Source organism: Pygocentrus nattereri, chromosome 4 (assembly GCF_015220715.1).
Source record: "Pygocentrus nattereri isolate fPygNat1 chromosome 4, fPygNat1.pri, whole genome shotgun sequence".
Classification (NCBI taxonomy): Eukaryota; Metazoa; Chordata; class Actinopteri; order Characiformes; family Serrasalmidae; genus Pygocentrus; species Pygocentrus nattereri.
The window spans coordinates 44354355-44375909 of record NC_051214.1 but is presented as its reverse complement, the minus strand read 5'-3'; the positions used below and the strand labels follow the sequence as shown (position 1 = coordinate 44375909).

At 39.8% G+C, this 21555-nt stretch overlaps 1 protein-coding gene across 1 annotated transcript in view; it reads left to right on the top strand.

Annotated features, from left to right (window-relative positions):
• The window catches only part of zdhhc14 (zinc finger DHHC-type palmitoyltransferase 14), a 39688-nt gene extending 21510 nt beyond the window's left edge, over window positions 1-18178 (top strand). Inside the window, exons 5-9 of the mRNA XM_017724965.2 lie at window positions 2212-2260; window positions 4302-4404; window positions 12210-12319; window positions 15845-15947; window positions 17119-18178. Of these exons, the coding sequence (XP_017580454.1) occupies window positions 2212-2260; window positions 4302-4404; window positions 12210-12319; window positions 15845-15947; window positions 17119-17514 (761 nt within the window). The 3' untranslated portion in view covers window positions 17515-18178. The remainder of the gene's footprint in view (window positions 1-2211; window positions 2261-4301; window positions 4405-12209; window positions 12320-15844; window positions 15948-17118) is intronic.
• Window positions 18179-21555: the final 3377 nt, after the last annotated feature.

Sequence of the window (21555 nt, the reverse complement as noted above, 5' to 3'; positions counted from 1 at the left end):
TTTGTTTTTACATGACCATTTTTCCACCTCTCCTTAACCCTTAGACTCAAACAGGCTGTTTCTGTTACTCTGTCTTTAAGACTGATATATGTAAATGAGCTCATTTCTGATTGGTTTCCTTGTTCAACAAGCAATCCAGGTTGAAAAAACCCATGTAACTTAAGGATAAATGTGAGGGGCTAAATTGCTGTAGGCTGAACAGGTGGATATTTGTAAATATATTGGTTTTTCGTGACTGACTTCAAATATCTTGGGTCAACCATCCAGAGCAATGGACAGTGTAGAAAAGAGGTGAAGAAGAGGGTGCAGGCAGGATGGAGTGGGTGGAGACGGATGTCAGGGCTGATGTGTGACAGAAGGATAGCAGCAAGAGTGAAAGGGAAGGTTTACAAGACAGTAGTGCGTCCTGCTATGATGTATGGTTTGGAGACTGTGGCTCTGTCTAAAAGACAGGAGGCTGAGCTGGAGGTGGCGGAGATGAAGATGCTGAGATTTTCGTTGGGAGTGACAAGGATGGACAAGATTAGAAATGAGCAGATCAGAGGGACAGTGAAGGTGGAGCAGTTTGGAGATAAAGCCAGAGAGGACATGTTGAGATGGTTTGGACATGTGTTGAGGAGGAATAGTGGATATATTGGTGCAAAGAATGTTGGAGATGGAGCTGCCGGGTAGAAGGAGAAGAGGTAGACCTTAAAGAAGGTTTATGGATGTAGTGAAGGTGGACATGGAGATGGTTGGTGTGAAAGTAGAGGAGGCAATGGATAGGGCAAGATGAAGGCAGATGATCCGCTCTGGCGACCCCTAAAGGGAGCAGCCGAAAGAAGAAGAAGAAGATTGGTTTTTGTGAATAAACGAAAACAGTGAGTTTAAAGCAGGACATTGTTTCCTGGCAGGGCCTGTATGGACTGAGGAGTGAAGAGTACATTTTGAAACCTCTCGCAGTAACTTCTCCACAGCAAGGTTCATTAATCATGATCACTAGCATTCTAAAGATTATAAACCACAGCTCAAGTAGCAGCTGTGGCTAGTAAACCGTGGTTCATTCTTAACTGTGTCATGTATGCAGTCCTACCAGTGGCCAACAGATTAGTGGAAACCACCTGCTGGTTTGATAAGCTGGGTTAGCATTCACTTTGATAACTAACTACTGGCTGGTTTCCCAGATCCAGAGCATAAACCAAGACTAGGATTTTTAATGGTGGGAAACACCATTGGCATCACCATTTAGTCCAAGACTAGGTTTAATCCATGTCTAAGAAAGCACTCTAGTGTATAGAAACATACCATTCACTCCCCAGCGCATAGTCTATACACATGATGCAAAATTTTAACACACCTGGTCAAATTTGTTGACACATCATTGACAGTGAACAAACCCAAATAAGATTTTTCTGTCAATTTTACTTCCCAGTTTCTATGTATTTGCAGTTGTACATCTTAGAAAGAATGAAACATAAAATAATGTGTTGTAATTTTTGCGATGGTCATATTTTATGTTTAATGTTTTTTTAATATTTTATGTGAAATTCAGCAAATGAACTCTGTAGAGTGTTCTCTGTGTGTGTTCTCTGTAGAGGATGCGTTGACATACGCTCGCTTTAAAAATCAACAGAACGTAATTTGATGGGAGATGCCCAAACTTTTGCACACAACCGTATACAAAACAAGGCCGCAAGAAGTTTGAGTGCATTTTGGTTGTGATGTCACAGCCAAAGACACATGTGACTGCCCACATGACAAGGAGCATCACTGAGCATTTCGGCCCATGTTCTTGTTCAGACAAGGCGTAGCACAGGGCAGCCAATCAGAACAGAGGATATATCAGTCATAGATATATCAGTAATAAAGGCACAGCAGCAAAAACCAGCCTGTTTAAAGCCAAATCCGACTTCACCCCTCGCCCCTACCGCTTAGCCCTTACCCCTCTGTTTTGCGCGTTGACTCCCAGGTAAAGGGTGCTCTGATTTTTATTGAGATAGAGGGGTAGGGTGAAGTGTCCCTCCAAACAGAGGTTTTTCAGAGGCACACTCCAAACAGTGTAAAAAAAAAGGAAAATCAGCAAGACAGCTATGCAAGTGCCACAGAAACATTGTAATAATAAGGGTAAAATTTGGGTCCTAGTGTCATTTCAAATGATAATTTCATTGTGCTCCTGTCTCTTTGGAGTCTGCACAGTTTCAGTTCATTATGTAACCTATGCAATTTCTTTAGGATCCAACCGGACCGGATTCCTGAGTGCCCTGAAAGACAGTCCAGCCAGATATCCTTCCACAACAGGCTCAGCGTTTGTGAAAAAGAGAGAGCGAGTGGGAACGCGCCATGCTAACGGTCTATTTCTGGCTTTCACACCCCCAAAACCCAGTGACAAAGAGTAGCATCTCTGAGTAGGTTTGAGAGAAGTAATAACGTGGCTGAACGCCCACTCTCCCGCTCGCTCTCCCTATCTCTCTCTCTCTCTCTGTCTCTCTCTGTCTCTGTCTCTCTCTGTCTCTGAAATGATAAAGGAATGTGGTGTTACACGAGGCCGCTTTAATGCAGAGATGAAAGTGGATTTGAATGTGAGAGAGTTGCTATAGCAGATGACATCTATTCTCCCTCGATTTTCGCCTGCTGTGGAGAGCGATGGTTGGGTTCATTAGCCGAAGCCCGCCTGCTGCTTTCAGTGAATTATTGTCTTGTCAGGCTTCAGTTACTGCCTAATGATACACACAGACTAACACATAGGTAAACACATGCACATCCTCTGTTTCTGAGCTGAAGAAAAACATGAATACTGGAGTCAAATTTGGATTTTTATTAACTAAAATACACACAAAAAAGTGAACACACTGGAAAGAAAACATCACTGGGACCAAAAGTAACCTGAATTTTATGTATACAAAACAATGTGGGATATTTGTTTTTTGTAGAAAAATATTAAACATGCACTGATTATGACGTTAATACAATCAAAAGTACATTATATGGCTAAAAGCATGTGGATACATGACCATCACACCTATATGAGCTTATTGAACATCCCATTCCAAAAACATGTAGATTAATATGGAGCCAGCCCCTTATCCCTTGATGCTGTAACAGCTTCCACTCTTTTGCAAGCTTTCCATGAGTTTTTGGAGTGTGTCTGTGGGAATTTGTGCCCATTCAGTCAAAATATTTATTGATGTTAGACAAGAATGCCTGAAACACTGAAAAACAGCCTCAGACCATTATCCCTCCTCCACCAAACTTTACTGTTGGCACTACCTTGAAGCGTAATTCATCTCTCCAGAACACGGCTCCACTGCTCCAGGCTCTGGTGGTGGCATGTTTTGCACCACTCCAGCTGGCACTTAGCATTACGCATAGTGATTTTAGGAACCTATTTCATGCAGCTTCCAATACACTTCTTGTGCTGATGTTGTTTCCAGAGGCAGTTTGGAACTTGTGAGTGATGCATCAGAAGATGCTTCCATTCTACAATAACAGCACTCACAGTGGCAAAGGTGGCATCCTGTGACATCCTGTGGTTGTGCAATGTTTAAAGTCACTGAGCCCTTCAGTACAACTCATTCTACTGCTAGTGTTTGTCTTTAGAGATTGCATGGCTATTTCTTTGATTTTATACACCTGTTAGTGTGGCAGAAACTCCTGATCTCCATAATTAGAAGGGGTGTCCACATACTTCTGGCCGTATATGTTCTGAAAAAAAAAGTTGATATCAGCAAGTCTGAAGAATAGTGTTTTTCTCCTGGACGCCATCAGACATGACATGGATTTGTTAAATTCCATCAGCAGTGCACTAGATCAAAGATGAACTATTGACACTGGGCTTCCTTGACGAGAGGTTAGGAAATGGTCAAACAAATACATTGACATCAATACATTCATATTTATTGTTTTAATGTTATATGTGTTTATAGTAATATTAGTTTTTTTCAGAGCAAATAAGTACCTTTTACCCAGATGAGCAGCTTTTTATATCTGTTTAATTTTCTCAGACGTAGACCTTTTGCACAGTGCAGCACAGTATAATACTGTCTGATCTCAGTGAGAATAAAATCAGATTAAAATGTTTAAAGATGTGTCTTCCATATCTCATATGAGTGCATAACTACTAAATATATTATGACTGAGGCTGAAATTTGACAAAAACACAATAAATAAGAAAATAACAACTAGCTAAGTCCTCCAGCTGTGTTCACTTCTACTGATAAAGATCATTCTGTGTAAAGAAAGGAGAAAGTGCATGTGTGTGTGTTTATGAGGAAAGTCTGTGTGTTGTCATGGAAACAGTGTTCTCCTTTCCTTGACTGGCGCACTGTTCTGGAGGTTGTGGTGTGCTTTTTCTCTGTCTGGTCCATCGTGGGTTTGTCGGGTTTCCACACCTACCTGATCAGCTCCAACCAGACAACTAATGAAGATGTGAGTAACTCATTTTCTTTATATCTCCCTCCTCCCTGTATGTGTACAGGACATGGCTTCATTGTATTACACTTAGCCCTGTTAAGATCATGAAATTTTATGACAATTAATTGTCATATAAATAATAGTGATTAACCACGTGTTTATTTAATTTTCTGTACATATTAAAGTATGTACCGCCGCCCTCTAAAGGTGTTATTAACAAACACCAAATAAACAAACGTCACTCACCGCCGCCCTATAAAGGTGTTATTAAGAAACACCAAATAAACAAACGTCGCTCACCGCCGCCCTCTAAAGGTGTTATTAACACCAAATAAACAAACGTCGCTCACCGCCGCCCTCTAAAGGTGTTATTAAGAAACACCAAATAAACAAATGTTGCTCACCACCGCCCTCTAAAGGTGTTATTAAGAAACACCAAATAAACAAATGGTGCTCACCACCGCCCTCTAAAGGTGTTATTAAGAAACACCAAATAAACAAACGTCGCTCACCGCCGCCCTCTAAAGGTGTTATTAACAAACACCAAATAAACAAACGTCGCTCACCGCCGCCCTCTAAAGGTGTTATTAAGAAACACCAAATAAACAAACGTCGCTCACCGCCGCCCTCTAAAGGTGTTATTAACAAACACCAAATAAACAAACGTCGCTCACCGCTGCCCTCTAAAGGTGTTATTAACACCAAATAAACAAACGTCGCTCACCGCCACCCTCTAAAGGTGTTATTAACAAACACCAAATAAACAAACATCGCTCACCGCCGCCCTCTAAAGGTGTTATTAACACCAAATAAACAAACGTCGCTCACCGCCGCCCTCTAAAGGTGTTATTAAGAAACACCAAATAAACAAACATCACTCACCACCGCCCTCTAAAGGTGTTATTAAGAAACACCAAATAAACAAACGTCGCTCACCGCCGCCCTCTAAAGGTGTTATTAACACCAAATAAACAAACGTCGCTCACCGCCGCCCTCTAAAGGTGTTATTAACAAACACCAAATAAACAAACGTCGCTCACCGCCGCCCTCTAAAGGTGTTATTAACAAACACCAAATAAACAAACGTCACTCACCGCTGCCCTCTAAAGGTGTTATTAACAAACACCAAATAAACAAGTGTCGCTCACCGCCGCCCTCTAAAGGTGTTATTAACACCAAATAAACAAATGTCACTCACCGCCGCCCTCTAAAGGTGTTATTAACACCAAATAAACAAACGTCGCTCACCGCCGCCCTCTAAAGGTGTTATTAACAAACACCAAATAAACAAACGTCGCTCATCGCCGCCCTCTAAAGGTGTTATTAACACCAAATAAACAAACATCGCTCACCGCCGCCCTCTAAAGGTGTTATTAACAAACACCAAATAAACAAACGTCGCTCATCGCCGCCCTCTAAAGGTGTTATTAACAAACACCAAATAAACAAATGGTGCTCACCACCGCCCTCTAAAGGTGTTATTAACAAACACCAAATAAACAAACGTCGCTCACCGCCGCCCTCTAAAGGTGTTATTAACAAACACCAAATAAACAAACGTCGCTCACCGCCGCCCTCTAAAGGTGTTATTAACACCAAATAAACATACGTCGCTCACCGCCGCCCTCTAAAGGTGTTATTAACAGACACCAAATAAACAAATGTCACTCACCGCCGCCCTCTAAAGGTGTTATTAACACCAAATAAACATACGTCGCTCACCGCCGCCCTCTAAAGGTGTTATTAACAGACACCAAATAAACAAATGTCACTCACCGCCGCCCTCTAAAGGTGTTATTAACAAACACCAAATAAACAAACGTCGCTCACCGCCGCCCTCTAAAGGTGTTATTAACAAACACTAAATAAACAAACGTTACTCACCGCTGCCCTCTAAAGGTGTTATTAACACCAAATAAACAAACGTCGCTCACCGCCGCCCTCTAAAGGTGTTATTAACACCAAATAAACAAACGTCGCTCACCACCGCCCTCTAAAGGTGTTATTAACAAACACCAAATAAACAAACGTCGCTCACTGCCGGCCTCTAAAGGTGTTATTAACAAACACCAAAGAAACAAACGTCGCTCACTGCCGCCCTCTAAAGGTGTTATTAACAAACACCAAATAAACAAACGTCGCTCACCACCGCCCTCTAAAGGTGTTATTAACAAACACCAAATAAACAAACGTCGCTCACCGCCGCCCTCTAAAGGTGTTATTAACAGACACCAAATAAACAAACGTCGCTCACTGCCGCCCTCTAAAGGTGTTATTAACAAACACCAAATAAACAAACGTCGCTCACCGCCGCCCTCTAAAGGTGTTATTAACAGACACCAAATAAACAAACATCGCTCACCGCCGCCCTCTAAAGGTGTTATTAACAAACACCAAATAAACAAACGTCGCTCACTGCCGCCCTCTAAAGGTGTTATTAACAAACACCAAACAAACAAACAAACAAACATCACTCACCGCCGCCCTCTAAAGGTGTTATTAACAAACACCAAATAAACAAACGTCGCTCACCGCAGCCCTCTAAGGTGTTATTACCAAACACCAAATAAACAAACGTTGCTCACCGCCGCCCTCTAAAGGTGTTATTAACAAACACCAAATAAACAAACATCACTCACCGCCGCCCTCTAAAGGTGTTATTAACAAACACCAAATAAACAAACGTCGCTCACCGCTGCCCTCTAAAGGTGTTATTAACAAACACCAAATAAACAAACGTCACTCAACGCCGCCCTCTAAAGGTGTTATTAACAAACACCAAATAAACAAACGTCGCTCACTGCCGCACTCTAAAGGTGTTATTAACAAACACCAAATAAACAAACGTCGCTCACTGCCGCCCTCTAAAGGTGTTATTAACAAACACCAAAGAAACAAACGTCGCTCACTGCTGCCCTCTAATGGTGTTATTAACAAACACCAAATAAACAAACATCGCTCACCGCCGCCCTCTAAAGGTGTTATTAACAAACACCAAATAAACAAACATCGCTCACCGCTGCCCTCTAAAGGTGTTATTAACACCAAATAAACAAACGTCGCTCACCGCCGCCCTCTAAGGTGTTATTAACAAACACCAAATAAACAAACGTCGCTCACCGCCGCCCTCTAAAGGTGTTATTAACAAACACCAAATAAACAAACGTCGCTCACCGCCGCCCTCTAAAGGTGTTATTAACAAACACCAAATAAACAAACATCGCTCACCGCCGCCCTCTAAAGGTGTTATTAACAAACACCAAATAAACAAACATCACTCACCGCCGCCCTCTAAAGGTGTTATTAACAAACACCAAATAAACATACGTCGTTCACCGCCGCCTTCTAAAGGTGTTATTAACAAACACCAAATAAACAAACGTCGCTCACCGCCGCCTTCTAAAGGTGTTATTAACAAACACCAAATAAACAAACGTCGCTCACCGCTGCCCTCTAAAGGTGTTATTAACAAACACCAAATAAACAAACGTCGCTCACCGCCGCCCTCTAAAGGTGTTATTAACAAACACCAAATAAACAAACGTCGCTCACCGCCGCCCTCTAAAGGTGTTATTAACAAACACCAAATAAACAAACGTCGCTCACCACCGCCCTCTAAAGGTGTTATTAACAAACACCAAATAAACAAACGTCGCTCACCGCCGCCCTCTAAAGGTGTTATTAACAAACACCAAATAAACAAACGTCGCTCACCGCCGCCCTCTAAAGGTGTTATTAACAAACACCAAATAAACAAACGTCGCTCACCGCCGCCCTCTAAAGGTGTTATTAACAAACACCAAATAAACAAACGTCGCTCACCGCCGCCCTCTAAAGGTGTTATTAACAAACACCAAATAAACAAACATCGCTCACCGCTGCCCTCTAAAGGTGTTATTAACAAACACCAAATAAACAAACGTCGCTCACCGCCGCCCTCTAAAGGTGTTATTACCAAACACCAAATAAACAAACGTCGCTCACCGCCGCCCTCTAAAGGTGTTATTACCAAACACCAAATAAACAAACGTCGCTCACTGCCGCCCTCTAAAGGTGTTATTAGCAAACACCAAATAAACAAACGTCGCTCACTGCCGCCCTCTAAAGGTGTTATTAGCAAACACCAAATAAACAAACATCGCTCACCGCTGCCCTCTAAAGGTGTTATTAACAAACACCAAATAAACAAACGTCGCTCACCGCCGCCCTCTAAAGGTGTTATTACCAAACACCAAATAAACAAACGTCGCTCACTGCCGCCCTCTAAAGGTGTTATTAACAAACACCAAATAAACAAACGTCGCTCACTGCCGCACTCTAAAGGTGTTATTAACAAACACCAAATAAACAAACATTACTCACTGCCGCCCTCTAAAGGTGTTATTAGCAAACACCAAATAAACAAACGTCGCTCACCACCGCCCTCTAAAGGTGTTATTAACAAACACCAAATAAACAAACGTCACTCATCGCCGCCCTCTAAAGGTGTTATTAACAAACACCAAATAAACAAACGTCGCTCACCGCCGCCCTCTAAAGGTGTTATTAACACCAAATAAACAAACGTCGCTCACCGCCGCCCTCTAAAGGTGTTAACAAACACCAAATAAACAAACATCGCTCACCGCCGCCCTCTAAAGGTGTTAACAAACAGCAAATAAACAAACGTCGCTCACCGCTGCCCTCTAAAGGTGTTATTAACAAACACCAAATAAACAAACGTCGCTCACCGCCGCCCTCTAAAGGTGTTATTAACAAACACCAAATAAACAAACGTCGCTCACCGCCGCCCTCTAAAGGTGTTATTAACAAACACCAAATAAACAAACGTCGCTCACCGCCGCCCTCTAAAGGTGTTATTAACAAACACCAAATAAACAAACGTCGCTCACTGCCGCCCTCTAAAGGTGTTATTAACAAACACCAAATAAACAAATGTCGCTCACCGCCGCCCTCTAAAGGTGTTATTAACAAACACCAAATAAACAAACGTCGCTCACCGCCGCCCTCTAAAGGTGTTAACAAACACCAAATAAACAAACGTCGCTCACCGCCGCCCTCTAAAGGTGTTATTAACAAACACCAAATAAACAAACGGTGCTCGCCACCGCCCTCTAAAGGTGTTATTAACAAACACCAAATAAACAAACGTCGCTCACTGCCGCCCTCTAAAGGTGTTATTAACAAACACCAAATAAACAAACATCGCTCACCGCCGCCCTCTAAAGGTGTTATTAACAAACACCAAATAAACAAACATCGCTCACCGCCGCCCTCTAAAGGTGTTATTAACAAACACCAAATAAACAAACATCGCTCACCGCTGCCCTCTAAAGGTGTTATTAACAAACACCAAATAAACAAACGTCAACAGTTAAAAAAGCACCCAATTCACATTCTGTTTGTTTTGATATAAACATACTCTGGAAAATAAGAGTGACCAGGAGGTTGTGTAAAAATTGTGACAGGCCTAGTTACACCTGTTAGGAATGGATGAGATTACAATATGCTATGTCACAGATGCTCTTGTGAGCACATTGTGGGTATCATCAGTGCTTAATATCACTGTTTAAAAAAAAGCTGCATGTTTCATTAAAGGGAGTTTCTAACAGAGCTCCCAAGTGGAGCAGCTGTCTACAGATTGGCTCTATTGTCGGGAAATTGTTAGGAAACCAAGGGAGCATAGTTGGCCCTGCTTAATTGGGTACATTGCTATGCAGTATGTGAAATGTTGAGAGTTCAAACTATTGCGCTCAGTTTTAACAGCCGTTTTAAATGTGACTACTGGTGCACTGTGTCTGTTTCAACTCACTAAATCTCCTAAAATGGAATAATGTAAATGTTGTATTGTTTATCGTGAACATGTCTTCAGGTGTCATAGATTTTGCCACACTGCCCACCTCTGCTATTATTTCACTTCTTGAATATATATGTGAATGTAGACCAGATATTCCATGCAAAAGTAGTTATGCAATCCTGCTTTAATCCAGCCCCCAGAGTGTGGCTGGCTATATTAGGCCACTGAATATAATCAAAGGAAACGCTGTAGAGGTGTTATAGATAGGCTGGCAGACTTCAAATATCTCAGAGGAAGAGTGTGTACCCCTTCACTGATTGGTAGTGCAGACAGGAGAGACGAATTGGGATCAAACTGCAAATAAATCAGCCAAAAATATAACAATGTGCAGAAAAGACAGTTACATAAGAGTTTTGTACCCCCACAATTCAAAGAAATGATTATTTTCTGTAGTCGAGTGGAAGCATGACAAGTTTAAATGGTAAACATCTACTGAAACATGCCTTTTCCTCTTAACCTCAGGCTGAAGAAAAAAGTTAAATGATTATCAAAAACATTTACTCTCTTTTTATTTACATTTTCTCTTAAGAAGAACGCACACTGTTCATAATCTGAATATCCAATGCAGACTTGTATTAGACTGAAAGAGCTTACTAAGCCTCTAAAGATGATTCAGACACTGCGATGGACTGATGAGATGATTTGTTGAAAATTTGAGAGCTTCTTAAGGTTCTTGAGGTTGCCTACATCCCACACCCAGATCCTGGACAAGCACATTTCTTTGACTTTTTTTGAAATAAGAGTTCAGTGTCATTTATAAACATTGTTAAAGTTTCAGTGAGATCAGCACACTTTATATATTGTTGTGAGCAAAATTGGGCAATCCGGGTCAAATTAAAAAGAAGTGAACACTTCTTTCACAAGAACACACTTGTGCATGTTATAGTATAGTTAAACTCCTTGGAATATGCACATTGTCATAATCTTCATAACTTTCATATTTCTTAAGCTACTTTCAAAAGGTGGGTGTCAAATGAGAACTCTAACTGTCTTCTTTCCAGTCAAACAGATGGCTGATGTCATTTAAACCCTTATAATAGAAGAAGCTGAACTCACAATTTTTTTTTTTCTACTGAAAGTCGACCCATTATTCCACAAATTTGGGCTATAAACTATAAACAGATGGTGTCTGTTCAGTGAGCTGCTCTGTAAAATTTATTTTTATAAATAACAGAAAGAGCGTCTTAAGATTTTTGGCTTTCAGCAGTAAATTGTAAGCATATAGCAATACATGTGATCATAAAACACATTTTCCATTCATTTGAGGGGAGCTATGAAAAAAATAGTAAAATAAAAATTTGCATTTAGTTCATGCAGTTACTGAATAATTTGCCTTGCAATTTGGTCGTGTAAATTCAGATGGACAAACCAAAATATACCCTGGAGAATAAGAGGTTAATGCATCGTTACTATCTATTCACTGAATTTAACACAATGTGAAAATTAATTGTGGAAAATAAGTTATGGCATATCAGTTTATATTTCATGTTCCAATATATTTAACTTCACTTTGTGCATTTTATATATATATATATATATATATATATATATATATATACACACACACACACACACACATTTATTTATTTATATGTATATACAATTCAGCTTGTAACACTTTAGCCCTGCCCACTCACAATGAAGGAGTGTTTCAGCCTGGACTGCCTTTAGAAGAGGCATAATCTTCTGAATATGCGTCCTTTCCTTTGCAAAACTTCAATGACCCCTGCTGAGGTCCTGGAGTCCCACAGTCTTGCCATTACTGTTTTCCTGCTCTAAGACCGATTCAGCTCAAGAAGGGCTCGTTAATGAGCTAATTAGTTAGAGCAGGTGTGTTAGAGCAGGGAAAAGAGGAGCAGAGGCTCTCCAGGACCATTGATTTATGATAATTTGCTGGTTAGGGAGATGAGGAGTTTGTTCCTGACAGCTGCTTCTGTTCTTACTGAGCATGTCCATGTTTCAGATCAAAGGCTCATGGTCATCCAAACGAGGTAAAGACAACTACAACCCGTACAGCCACGGCAACATCCTCACCAACTGCTGCGCTGCCCTGTGTGGACCTCTACCGCCCAGGTCAACACACACCACATTCATCCATTGAGTCTTTGTTGCTTTCTTTCTGGATTAGAGCTGCAATGGTTAACTGCTTATTGATCAATTATGCTGATTATGGAAAAAATGTAGGATTGTCAAACAGTGTGAATAATTAATCATGATTATATGCATTTGTGTCTGTAGTTAATTGCAATTAATCCTGTTATCTGCATTATTTTGTGCAGTCAATTGCAGTTAACCATGTATGTCTGAAATTTGAGCCTAAAGATTCATTCATTTCATTTAAAAGCAGTGTTTATTGTTATAGTTATATGAGTATAAATAACATTTACCTTAATTGTGTGAATGCAGAGTTCTCATAAGGCGCTAAACATGAAAATCACATGATTTCCATCAGAGTGAATGCAGTTTAATCCCCATGTACCAACCAATGAATATATATATATATATATATATATATATATATATACACAGTGCCCTCTCACAAATATTGGCACCCCTTATAAACATGAGCAAAACAGGCTTTAAGAAACATTTTTTATCACTTATCCTTTTGATTTTTCATTCTAAGTATCAACTAATCTAATTTTTATTTTAAGTACAGTGATTGAAAAAATAAATCTTATCATGTTATATTTTTCTCAAATCTACGTGTGTCACAATTGTTGGCAGCCCTCAATTTATTGTTTTGTGCAGCTTCTCTTTGCAAAGATAACAGCTCTGGGTCTTCTCCTATGATGAGACTGGAGAACACATGGCAAGGGATCTGAGCCCATTCCATACTGGAGCTCCACTTGGCTGTTGCATTTGTTAGTTTGCTGCCAGTTGCTTTAATACACTTAACTTAATTAATCAAGGTCCACGTAGCATAGTGAGTAACACCTTTGCCTTCCTTACAGCAGGCTGGGGTTTGTTTTCTTGCTTAGGTAAGCAAATCACACGATATCAGCAAGATTCCTTGGGCTACACTAGCTACCTAAAATAATTAATAATGATATTTTCTAGTTAAAAAGTCATGACTTGCACCCACCCCAAAAAATGCATTCTGCTTCTATTTTGAGTTTATATGCTTTTTAAAATATTTCATGAAAATCTTCAATAAAAATTAAATATTTATAATATTTAATACCTACTTCTGTCATTTAATGTCACTTAAACACTTCTTCTAGTGCAGATTCTTATTGGCTGGACAATGATTAAGACTGTAAGTGATTTCCAAAGCTATTTCCACGTGCTTTACAAAAAAAAGGCCTTTTCCGTCACTATAGCTAAATTGCTCTGGAATTCGGCTATAGATGTTTTTGGAAAACAATGCTGAATTATATTTTCACAACACTCATAATTTAACCCAACTAAACCACCGGGACACTTATGCTGCTTGGAAAACGCTGCATTTTTTTCTGATCAATAGACAAATATAAATTCTGGCAATAGACGGAATTAGATCAACTTTCTCTCTTGACTATTGGGGCACACGCCCGTGTGCTTCTTAAAGAAACATCGACCCCAATTTCTCAACATATTTAGCCAGCTGTGTAATGGTAAATTAGTCCCAACACGGTGATTATTGCCTTTTAAGATTGTCATCGGGTTGCTTGCTAATCATCGACAATATCCAGTTACATCGCCAGAATTTAACAAACACGATTCGTTACTAAGAGAACATTTCGTCCCGTTTAAGGTAAAACTCTATTTAGATGGTCCACTGTTGATATGTTGTAAATGGTCAGTATATATTTAAGTAACATTCAACTAAATATCCATTAAATGCAACTGAACCTGAAACTCTAACCCTAAACCTAACCTCAAGGCAAAACCTACAGCTACTCCTAAAACCTTTAACCATAGTGTTGTTGATAATCAGCTACCATCAGAAATTGTTAATGATTTGTTAATGATTTGTTAATGATGTCTGTGGATCATCTATAGGGGACCATCCAAGTAAAGTGTGACCGTAATTTTTTTTTATTTGACACCACTCGTGGTTTCAAATACATAATCAAATATTGTGGTATACCTTGCATATCAAGAAAATGTCTTTAAATATCATGATGGTATATTTTTGTCATATTGACGACCCCAGCCTCCAAAATAAGCCACAAAAATCACAACACATAGAATTTGTAACCAGAAAAAGACACCCCCCACCCCTCACTTCACTCTAATAGGCTGCACCTAGTTGAAGTGGCAAGTAATGCTTTTTGTCCATTTTTTGAAAATGTGTTGAAATCATTACACATGTAGTCAGTGCAGGAAGACAGTAAACTGTGCAGGACAGTGAGTACTTCAATACCAGGCCTGAGCGCCGCTGACATACACTGAGGAGAGCAAATCTTTTTCAGCTAATATCTCCATCTGCATGCTCAGGAGGTAATTAGGCGCGCCTGTCGTTCTGGGGAACTGATTCAGCTGCGCCTGGGACAGTGAGATGATGTCAGCGGTTTGTATGAATATGACTGATGCTGAGTCGAGCTGCTAATGGCCTCACTCTGCTCTCCAGCAGCTGCAGTATGGCATTCTCTTAGGAAGAGAATTATTTGGAGGAAACAGATTCGTAAATGACCTCAGCTGCCATTCTTCATTACTGTTGATACGGACTGATACTGCTTTATGTAAAGGAGGACGTTTTCAGTACCTATATAATACCAGTCAAAAGTTTGGGCACAACTGCTGAACTTAAATGCTGAAAATGTACAGTCATAAAACACGTGGAATTTATTTCCCACCCTTCATTTATTTCATTTCCTGTCAAAACGGTCATTAAGTGCAAGTTATTAATTTTTCAAGAGATATTTCTGAGGCGGTTAGATAGGAGATAATCCACTGGCATAGGGAAGAAAAAATAAGTGGAAAAAAAAAACAGTTACAAAAATTCTGAAAAGATACAGATACTCCTAACAACCACTTCAACATCACTGAATGTGTTTTACTTAGATAGGATACAGTAAATACTGAAACAAATTAGTTTAATTCTTGAGGCTTCTTTGTCATTTTTCTGTTAAATGTGTTTTCAGCTTTTTTTTTTGGTTGTTTTGAACTGGAAATTGGATTCTCTGATTTTTTTTGCACAGTTCTGTAGGCATCAATTTCACTCTTTATATTTGCCTTAGAAACAAATTTTAAGCATTTAAGCATAAGCTGTAAATCTTTAGAATGATGAAACACATTCATTCAGTCAGCTGTACCACACACACACACACACACACACACACACACAGCCAGCGTTTTGCACTCCATTAGCAAGTTTCCCCATCAACATGGGGAAATGGAGCTAGATCAGGTTTGGTACAGGTGGTTACCATCTGTTTCATGTGTGGGCACACAGAGTGGGAGGAAGTCCCAGTTGATATGCACACAAACATGCAGGCAGGCAGGCAGGCAGAGGCAGGGACCCTCTCGATTCCCTCAAGCTCACTCATTCTTCAGCCTTCACCCACGTTCAGTGACTCACTCACTCTGTTGGCTGAAAGCTGCTAATCTGCTGTCGTTCCCCCTCCTCTCTCGATCTCTAACTCTCCCTCTCTCTCCCTCTCTGTCCTTCAGTTTGATTGACAGGAGAGGTTTCGTAGAGCCAGACGCCCCTCAGCCTGCAGCTCAGTCAAATGGCACCAACATGTGTCCAACAACTCAGCTCCAGAGTCATATGGTAAGATCTTTGTGTGTGACATAAAACCCAGAGAAGAGCAGGTTTTCCATCCACCTCTTTTTCGGGAATTTGGAAAATAAGCATAAAAAGGTAGATGGAAAAGCTAGTAATAAAAAAAAAACACCTACACATCACAAAAAAGCTGGAAACAGTGATTGATTTTTCTAAAAAGTGTTGCTGGAAGCTAAAGTCCGTATCAGAACTCAGTGGGCGATGATGAGGTGGGACAGCTACTTCTGCCCTCATTAAAGGGGTCACAGTGCCATCTCTGAACTGGTAGGCCTACAACCATGTACAGCTTAAGGAGGGCCGTCAAGACTGCTCTGCAGAGAGTTAATGAGGGTTCAGATCCCTCCATATGTTACACGAGACTGCTGACTGTGAACCTGTATCTGCTCTGTACATGCAGGTCAGGCCATGTAGGCATGGTTTCCACCCTAGTTATAAGCGGCATATGATCCATATCATACCACATTGGTCACCTGAAAGCTCTGGCTCATTTGGCAAAGTTACCATGACAACCACACAGGAAACTATGATAACAATGAACAGTTTACATAGCCTATATCAGCAAATGATTTGAAGCACTGTACACAAAGTTTAGGACATACTGTTATATGTAAACATTAAAAACGTATGACATATTGATGTGGTTAATCTGTGTTTGGGTGTAGATGTACAGAACTGATGTGGTTAATCTCTGTTTGGGTTTAATGTACAGTATTGATGTGGTTAATCTGTTTGATGTGTTTGTCCAGATTAACCCCATCGATACCACTTCAGCACTGCAGTGTTGGATCGTATCTTTATAATATCTAATATGACAGAGTCACAAACATTACGAGGAAAGCTCACTCAGATTTCCAGGAGCTCCCCCTCATCCTGCCAACCTGCTGGATCCATCACTACTCAGTATTCCAGGAACTCATTATAAATTAAAACCCTGAGAAGAGCAGAATGGGAAAGATTTATGTTATAGATCTGTCCTTTTAGTGTCTAGACATTCTTCAACTTGACTCTATCGTGCTTTCCTTTCTAAAATAATCGTTCTGTTTGTTCTCCAGTTGTCTTCACTAATGCTTTATTCTAACTCATGTTTCTCTGTAACAACTTCTTACTCTCATTTCTTTGTGTTTTGTCTGTCCACACCTCTCTCTCTCTCCTCTCTCAGTGTCACCAAGATCAGTGCATTCAGAGCACCAAATTCGTTTTGCAGGCCGCCACCACGCCTCTGCTGCATGCTCAGCCTGTTCTGCTGGGTGGAGCTCCTGTCCTGCAGCCCAAGCCTTCAGTGGGGGGTCCATGTTCAGCGCTGGGCCCCGGGCAGCCCTCCCTGCCATCTCTGCCCTCCTCTATCCCTGGCCTGAGCTGTGGAGGGGAGGTTTTGGCTCTGCATGACTCTGAAAGCCACTGTCACCATCACATTCACCACCAGCATTTCATCAGCCCAGAGGAGACGCCCTGCGCCGCCCATCTGGGTCACCATGTGCCCCTGTACGACCCGGCCAGCCAGGATTCACTCCATGAGGACTCTGTACGTGGCCTGGTTAAGCTTAGCTCTGTGTGAGGACTACTGGTATTGGTAAGCTCAGACGGACAAACGGAGTCCCTAAAAGCTGTGAGCCGCCGGGTCAGGGCCAAAAGCCATACTTTTATCTAAGGGTGCACGATATGTCTTCAGCCAATATTATTGCTGATAAATGGGAAAATCTCATTATTGTTATTGGACTGATATTAAAATTATATACAACAAATTATGTTGAGGCCCAACAGAGAATTGGTGTTTGCAATAAATCTTGAGCCAGAGTCCAGCAAGGGGGACCTAAAGCTTTTAATGCCACTAATCTAATAAACTATTTGAAAATCCATTCCAGTGGTTTGTTTATGCTGACAGATAAGAGGCAGCTAGCATGACCAGCTAGCTGGGATGTGTAGTACTGTGCAATAATCATAGATCAACTTTCATGTGTTTTATTTCCAGTCAAAACAGCCATTATGTACAAGTTATTCATTTTTCAGCACAAGCATGAAGTTACTCAGAAGCCTTAACAGCTAAATATGATATCGGATTTTTCAGTATTTAGCATCCATTCTTTACCTTTACAGCTTACATTCTTTTCAGGAGATTCACTTTCAGGTTTTCAAAGAAATTGCTATTTTTTTTCACACTTCCAAAGTTCAGTCTCAGATGTTGGTTGCGCTACTTGTTTCTCACAATCCAAGTAATTCCACATTCAGTGTGTTGAGGTCTGGACTCTGGGTTGGTCAGTCCATTGTTCAGCTTCTCCTTTCCCCAGTGAGGCTTCTTGACAGCTACACGTCATTTCAGACCCACAGCGCTGAGTCGTCTTCTCAATGTGGAAGGATGGACAGAAACACCTGTGGATGTTTTCAGATCTGAAGCAGCTTGATTTTCTCCTCTCTCTCAAAGATGAAAGCTTTAAGTGCTGTTTATCTGAAGGGAGCAGTTTTAGTGGTCTACCAACTTTTGCACGGTTGTTCTTGGTGACGTAATATATTTCAGTTTTTTATCTTCCTCTGCAAATGGATTATAATATGTCTAATCTCAGAAAAAATATGAATGGCCTTTTTGACTGGAAATTGATTGAAGGGTGGTCTTGTCTTTTGCACAGTACTGTAGATCTCTAATGCACTGATACCTTTTCAAACCCCTAGCAGTTACCATCTTTAGAGTTTTAACCCTGTCTTACAGTCACTGCACTAATACATGGGTTACAGTGTGAACCTGTATTAAAAGGCAATACATTTTTGGTTAGCAATATCAGTTATTAATTATTGGCTATGAAATTCAATATCGGTGTATCCCTGTTTTTTCCCCTAATAGACCTATGACAGCCACTTCCAGTGAGCTTTATCTCTTACAACAGGCTGTAAAAAGCCTTGAGCCCCAACAACTAGGACCAAAGGCATTCTTCCAGCTCTTTTGTTGGTAAACGTCTCCTGGTGTACTCGCACTATGCCTCAAAGTGGATTCTGTGTTGAAGGACCAAGTGCAGAACATGTCAAATCAGCCCATAGACCCGACAGTTAAACTTTGTTCCTAGTAAGGACGTTGCTGTGTCATTGTGCAACATTGAGTCATTCCACTTCAGCACTTAAAATATATCTGTGAGCTCACAAGGTCACAGAGAGTGGACCACCGTTATGCTTCGGGACTCACAGCCTGCGATTCATCCACTGTCACATGACTGTGGACTGATGTATTACAGAGAACACTCAAACAGAGACAGATGATTTAAATGCAAACTCACTGCCTTTTAATATCTCTGGGGTTCTGCTGACAATATGACAGTGGTCTTATCAGTGAATATGAAATATGCTATGGTCATATTGCATCAGATTGTTTTCCTTTTTTGAAATGTTGAAATCAGGTGCCAACACATTATGGTGATGTGATTATGTGCCAAAATACAAGTTCACTGTTGTAGAGGTGATATCTTGTCAATAAATTCACAACTTTGTATGGAAAAGAAATCGTTCATTCACAAAATGCTCAGGAAAAAAAAAACAGCCTACTTCATATCTGAAAAGAATTCTCTTATTTGAGGAAATACAGCAGATTGAAAGGTCACAGCCCAAATTTTCATGTCATCGTTACACCACAGGACACAATATGTCATAAGAAATGAGAACGTGTATAATTTGTGTGAGATGATACATGGCATCTGGGTCATTCTACCGTTGAGTACACATGTTGTACGTTGTATAATTCAGGTGTGAAACGTAGTCTTTTATACTGAATGATAATCAATGAAGGTAAAGTCACAGCACTGACCATAACACCGCTGACTAAACTACTACAATTTGAGCTTTTCTAAAAAATATACTTTCATTTCAAAAAGTATTTTAGGGAGAAAAATAAAAACAGCATTCCTGATTACTTATTTCAGTTTTTAAAATCACTTCAGTGTTTCATGACGAAGACCACTGACCATCTTTCATTCGTTTTGGACACAGAAACCGTTCAGCATTTTAGCCAAATTTGTCAGAAATATAAAGAGACTTCAGCCTATTCTCAGAGCAAGTTGTTCTTCCTTTGTTTTCTATACAATAATACAAAAAGATCTTTTTTTCTAAATGACATCTTCTTTAAAAAAGATTGTGGCAATATTTCTTGTAAAAATAAATGATATATATTATTATATATTACATTGTTATATATTACATATAATAATTGTAACATAACATGGGTTTTTATAATGCATTCTAAAATATAACCATAAGTATTTCACATACAAATAATACTGCTGTGAAACACTTTTTCATACATGAATAAAAATCACAAATATAAATTAGAAAAGAAAAATAGTCAAAGTAAGTTGTAAAAGTATACACAGACATCACCTATTTGTGCTTTATTGTTATTTTGAGCTCATTTTTCGTGGATCAAAAGTTGTGTGCCTCAGCAATGGTAGAATAATCCATCTCAAAATGATGAAAGACTTAATATCTGGGTCAGTTATGAGATGGTATCTTGTGGTTGAGGCACAACAGAGATGGTATCTCAGTTATGTCAAATGTTCATTATGGTAAGATATGAGGTCATAATTGTGAGAAACTTTATCATTATTATAATCTACTAAACGCCATAATGAGATGCTAATGCCATAGTAATGAGACAGTAAAGCAAAGTATCTTTTAATAATGACATACATTGAGTCAATTGCAAGGTACTAACACTACTAATTTAGCATACTGAGTCATAAATAAGACAGTAGTTCATTATTAGATAGTTATACTGGGCCATTTAGGCCATTTTTCAGAGAGTATCTTATGAGTTATAAAGGAGATAGATATCTCTGATGTTCTTCATTGTGAGATATGAAGTCATTATTATGAGAATCGTTATCATTAATACGCCCTACTAATTGGCTTCATTTATTAAGTGGTAAAAATGGTCTTCCATGCTCCCACCACAGTTATTCCTGTTAAGCCTGTAATAATATCAGTGTCATGTTTATCAGTTAAACCATCTCAATTACTTCAACTGATCGTATACAATCGTACTGTTTCCACCAAAGAAGGGTGGCATGCAAAAGACTTAGAATTGGCATATACTGCGTCTGTAATGAGGCACTGGTGATTTTTTGACCAACACTCTCACCAACTCTACATTCATTTTACTCCATCTGGCTTTGCACACTCTTACCAGCTGGATCATGAAACACCTCACATGTAGTTGAGATTATATCTGAAAACAATCATGCTTCAGAGCCCCTAATAAGGTCCCAGCACTTATATCAGTATGTACACTTAAAAATAAGCAGACAACACAAAAATATTAAATATTTTATACTTTATATTGAGGTTTTGGTCAGAAAATCACAGAGTTATAGAAAACAATGCAAGGTATTAAATCATAAAGAATTTTAACATAGATTGCTTTCATCTTAATATCAAGTGGAAAACAACAGCATGGTTCAAAGTTTCAAAACATAAAGCCCATTTAGAAACCACTGGTACTGGTAGGCCTTTTTCATTGGTCCTTCAAGAACACCCCAACTGATCCATGTTCTGCCCGCAAAGGTATTCTTTCGGACGTTTCTGATGTCAGGTTGGACAAGCTTAATTAAACATTTATAAAAAT